Genomic DNA, 4,875 nt, shown 5'->3' with positions numbered 1-4,875 from the left:
CGCCGCCAGCCCGCAGGCGGCTCCGGCAGCTCGGGGGGAGCGGGGCGAAGAGCCCCCCCCTGCCCACGCGGGGAGGGCGGCGGCCGGGAAACGGGACCCCCACCTGCGGCCCGCCCGACCCTTCTCCGCCCCAGGCCTCGCGCAGGCGTTTCTTGAGGGGGCACCTGGCGATCCTCCATCCTTAAAGGCGGCCCCTGCGCCCACCGGCCCGGGACTGCCCAGGCTCCCGCCTCCCCTCAGCGTCTGAGTGCCGAGAAGAAAGCTGGAAGAATGAAGGACGTTTCCCCCGCTGCCCTTCGGCTGGGTGGCCATGCCAGGGCCCAGCCCTCCTCCGGGACCTGCTCGGGGGTGCTCCCCCCTTTCCTCCCTGGAGTTGCTAAGCCTTAGTTTCTCCTAAAACAGGAGGGAATAAAAGGCTCCTTCATTGCAGGAGCAGGGGAGAGAGGAGGATGGAGGCAGCTTCTTTTTAATATTTTAAAAGCTACTCCTTTCCCTCTTCTCCCTGTCCCGTTACTCTGAGAAGCTGTTGAAAAGCTGCTGGCACAAAGCACACTGTTAGTAAGTGTCCTAGCAAAAAATGGTGTGTGTCCCCGTGGCAGAGACCTTGCTGCCTGTGGTGTTTGCAAAGGCTGGTGTTACTGGGCTGCTCTGGTTGCTCCTGGGTTCCTGCGGACTTGTTAAACACGTATTACTTGAACCAAGCGAGACTCCTGAGCTACTGTCGAGGCAAGGACTCTGTACCTGGCTACATGCCCAGAGAAGCAATATTTATTTTGGTTATTTTACAAGAATTCATCATATAAATCTCTTCCTGATGGTATTTCCCTCTCAGTCCTCTCTGACATGATGCTACCCACCTGGGGCAGGTAGAATTATTCCCTCTGTGTCAGAACACAAGGTCATTTGCAGCTTGCTGCCTATTACCTGCTCCCTAATGCTTTCTTATGACCTCGGCCCACTGAATGGGGATGTTTCAGATGTCAGCTGTAGTTTCTAAGTGATGTTTCTTATTCTCGTTCCTAACCACTGTGTCCTTTATCATTATTTTTTCTCCCCTCCATGGGGCTTCACACTTTGCTACTGCTAATCCCTTTTCCACAGCTGTCTCGAACACGACTAACACTGTATGCAGTGCTCACCTGGCTTTGCTGTTCCCCCAAAGCACGTGAACCTACTGCTTCCCATTGCCCTTCCCCACTCCTCTAGCATGGCAGAACTTGCATTTGCAAATGCTGCCCTTAGTGCACATGGCACCAGCTGACTGCCATGCTGCTGTGTGTATCCCAACCCCCAAACCTGGTGCTGCATAGGAAAAATCCTCTGTTTGATCTGCTTGGAGCCTACAAGGGCTGCAGAAGGGCTCGCTCCACACGGGAGCCTGTGGGGATTTTGTGGATTGCTCTGGGTTACTTACTGTGCCATGCTTGCAGACGCAGGCTGAGACAAGCTGCTGCTCCACCACTGCATGCTGCTGCAGCCTTGCTGTTGCACATGCTGCCTGCAAATCGCCTAGCCTAAAATCTTTCTTTACCCTTCATTAATTAAAGTTCTTAATCCTTTCATTGAAGAAAAATTAGTTTCCTTAATTTCCTTCAGGAGTTTAGATAGCCAGTAGATGCTGGAAGCTGCAGGCAATGGCCACTGTAAATAATCTGCTGGTATCTCTTGGGCCGCTTGTGGGCAGCCTGCATGGCAAAATGGTGCATGGCTGCAGCCAAACAGCCTTTTTAACTCTTCCCTTCGGCCTCACAGCTACACTGATGTGGGGGTCCCCCCCACCGGCAGCACTGAAGGGAGGGTAGATTAAGTAGCAGGGATAGAGCTTATACCAGAAGCACTGTGGAGAGAGCGATAGCTGGTTGCCAGATGCATTTATTTTTCTGTATAATTTTTAAATACAACAGTATTTCAGTGCTGGTTGGCTTTGACTGATTGCAAAAACCCACTAGAGCAAACACGGACTTCTGTTTCCTGGTCGTAAACTTGAAGGCAAGCTGAATCCCAGGAGTGAGGATGCTCGGAGCAGCATCCCTCCCTCCACCGTCTGAGTGTGCAAGGGAGAGCCCCACATCCCGGGGGGATTGCACAAGTTGTCTTTTCTCCTCAGACTGCTGACTTGCTGCCTGGAGCTGACTTTCAGTAGCTGGCAGTGATGAATGGAGATGGTGGTGGCGACGAAAGCCAGGGCTTCACCCAAGAGTTTGCCCATTTAGCAGTGGTGAGCTAAATCCTTTCCCTGCCTCTCTCCAGGCAGACACCGCTATTTTGCAGGTGCACTGCAATGAAGACTCTGAGTGATCCGAAACCAGCGCAAGCAGATACAGATGATAGGCAGCGTGTGCCAGGCTCCAGGGCAATCTAACCCCTCTCTGTGCCCTTCTTCTAGCAGGTTGTGCATGAGCAGTCAGCCTTCGATGGTTCAGGGGCTACTGAGAGCCCAGGGCATCATGTGCTTCTGTGCGCTACTGCAGTGTAGACAGTTTTCCTCTAAAATCATCGCTATTATTAAGGCGATGAGGAGGTGTCTTCCCTCTGCTCCATGGGCTGTTGACCAGCAGGCAGAGGGCAGCTCCCGGCAAACCTGAGCTGCCCTGCTCTCTCCAGCCCTCTGCTATTCCTTCAGTGCTCAGCCTCCGCTCGGGCAGCCGCTTGCTCGTGGTGATCAAAGCATGACTGCAGGAGCAAGGAGGGGTCCTTGTGGATGTCAAGCTGAAAGGGAAGCAGAGACACTTAGAAACGGAGAGAAGCAGCAGCCCCAGCACTGCTGTGCGGAGCCGGCTGCCTCCTGAGAGCCCCGTACCAGCACCTCACCCATCGCAGCTGCTGCCGGGGCAGATTTGCTGCCGTTGCCCTGGTCATCGAAGGGTCTGTTCAGCCACCACCGAGCATGGCCCACTGTGCACTGCAGACATAAAGAGCCTGCAGACATAAGGAGCTGGAAACGCTCCCTCAGAGTCAGCAGGGTGGTGGCGTTTTAGTGGAGTGGGGTTAGTGCTAGAAAAGCCGGTGGGGAGAGGATGGTGCCTTCTTACCTGCAGGATGCTGCTGAGAAACACGAGGGGTCCAAGTCTGAGTTTGAAAAGGTATTTGGAGGCAGAGATGGTGCATGAAAAATTAAAACGTATCCAGCCAAGGACTGAGGGGGAGAGAAAGAGGGAACAGAGATTGCGGGACCCAAAACCAGCAGCACCTGGAGAAAGCTCTCCACTGGCATTTAAAGACACACAGCAAGCACAGGAGGTAGGAGCTGTAGGTGCTTTAGGGAGTGAGATGCAAAGCTTGGGAGGGAGCAGGAAGGAAAGCTGGGAGGCATCCCTTGTGGGCATGCAGGCAGCTGCTGTGGGCAGGGCGGCAGAGAGGTCCCTGAGCTGGCAGGGAGCAGAGAAACCAGACCTGTCCCTGTTTCTCCCTGCAAAGACACCTAGATGGACCTGGACAACAAGCTGGGACTGATAAATACTGAGAGTGTGCAGATGTGTACATTACTGGAAGTATGACCTCCAGGGCCTCCTGGACAGACTTTGTGTGTGGCCCAGAAGCTGAAGTCCATGTCGGGGAGCTGGAAGCTCCTGTGCTTAGAAGAGCCCAGAGGAGGATTTGGTGTCAGATGTCACTGCCCAGGGCACGGGTGGGAGCTGCAACTCCAAAGGGCAGCCCAGGACAGTGAATAAATCCCAAGCAACAGGGGTTTCACACCAGTCGGGAGCACGAGCCTGGCGTGGCGTTTCCAAGCATTGCCTTGCTGTGCCCCTGCCTCCCCTGCCCACCCACGGGCCTTTCTGTGGGTCTTTGCCCATGGGGCTGGGGGGATCCCACCAAGCCGGTGGAGCCCGGGGCAGCCGTGGTCTCAGCCAGCCCAGCTCAGCCGGGCAGATGCAGGCACTGCCACCCTGCCCTCGCTGCCCACACTGCCCGCTGCAGCCCCTGCGGTGCCTGCTGCCTGCGTTGCGTGCGCTGCCCACGCTACCTGCTGCCCACGCTACCTGCTGCCCACACTGCCTGCCAGGTGCCAGTCAGCCAACGTCAGAGACAAAAGCTGTCCCTATTCACAAAAGCCCGTTACTGACTTATTTTCCCCTCCCACAAGGCACGGTATGCCCAGTACGGGAGATAACGCCACCTCCCTTCCCTCTGGCAGCTGGAGAGCAGCCATATAAGCTACTACAAAAGTAGCACCCGTCTGTGTGAAAAGAAGCTGTTTTATCTCAAAGTTATACCAAAATGGAAACTGTTGCATTGGGTTTTTTTCCAAATGGCTGGAAGTAATTGCTGGGACTAATGGAGCTGCTGAATTGATTTTGTGATTCACCAACAGCTCCCTTCAGTCTCTAGGTCTGCTTGCAGGATAGTACTCCATCAACAGTATCAGTCCTTGATTTTCCAGGAAGCTCCCTGGGAATGCAGTGCCGGATGGCGCAGGTCAGGCTGGGAGGACAAGCGTCAGCTGTGGGTCTGTCCCTCCGTGTAGACCCTTCCTTCATGTGACCCCGCTCCATCCTGGAGCCCTGCCAGCCAGGGACCCCGCTCCCGTGCCTCTGCTCATGCTTGCACCCACCCTGGGCACCCTGACACCGGCTGCCCCAGCTGCATCCCCACATTTCCTCCTTGCAATTTCATGTTTTAATCTGTCCTGGCACTGGCAGCGTCACTGCGCCCTGATGTATCTTAGAAAAATATTCCTGTTTGGTGGCCCTGAGGCCTGGGGTTTTTTTGGAAAGCAGCAGGGAAATGGGCTTCCCATCACGTCTCCACTTGGGGTGCAGCAGTTGTAGGGACGAGGGGCTGGGCTGGGGGCAGGAGGCTGGCTCTGGCTCTATGGCTGGGCAGAGGGACCTGCACTGGGCTGCCTCTGGCTGTGCTGTGCTGGAGGCGGGC

At 55.4% G+C, this 4,875-nt stretch overlaps 1 protein-coding gene across 1 annotated transcript in view; it reads right to left on the bottom strand.

Annotated features, from left to right (window-relative positions):
* The window catches only part of LOC104839125 (tripartite motif-containing protein 47-like), a 9,218-nt gene extending 5,668 nt beyond the window's left edge, over window positions 1–3,550 (bottom strand). Inside the window, exons 1-3 of the mRNA XM_010579245.1 lie at window positions 3,487–3,550; window positions 3,033–3,136; window positions 2,801–2,902 (exon numbers count right to left, since the gene is read on the bottom strand). Coding sequence (XP_010577547.1) covers window positions 2,801–2,902; window positions 3,033–3,136; window positions 3,487–3,550 — 270 coding nt within the window. The remainder of the gene's footprint in view (window positions 1–2,800; window positions 2,903–3,032; window positions 3,137–3,486) is intronic.
* Window positions 3,551–4,875: the final 1,325 nt, after the last annotated feature.

This window comes from Haliaeetus leucocephalus, unplaced genomic scaffold (assembly GCF_000737465.1).
Source record: "Haliaeetus leucocephalus isolate CR32 unplaced genomic scaffold, Haliaeetus_leucocephalus-4.0 Scaffold656, whole genome shotgun sequence".
NCBI classification, from domain to species: Eukaryota; Metazoa; Chordata; class Aves; order Accipitriformes; family Accipitridae; genus Haliaeetus; species Haliaeetus leucocephalus.
The sequence above is the reverse complement of the archived record's forward strand: the minus strand, read 5'-3'. Positions and strand labels throughout refer to the sequence as shown.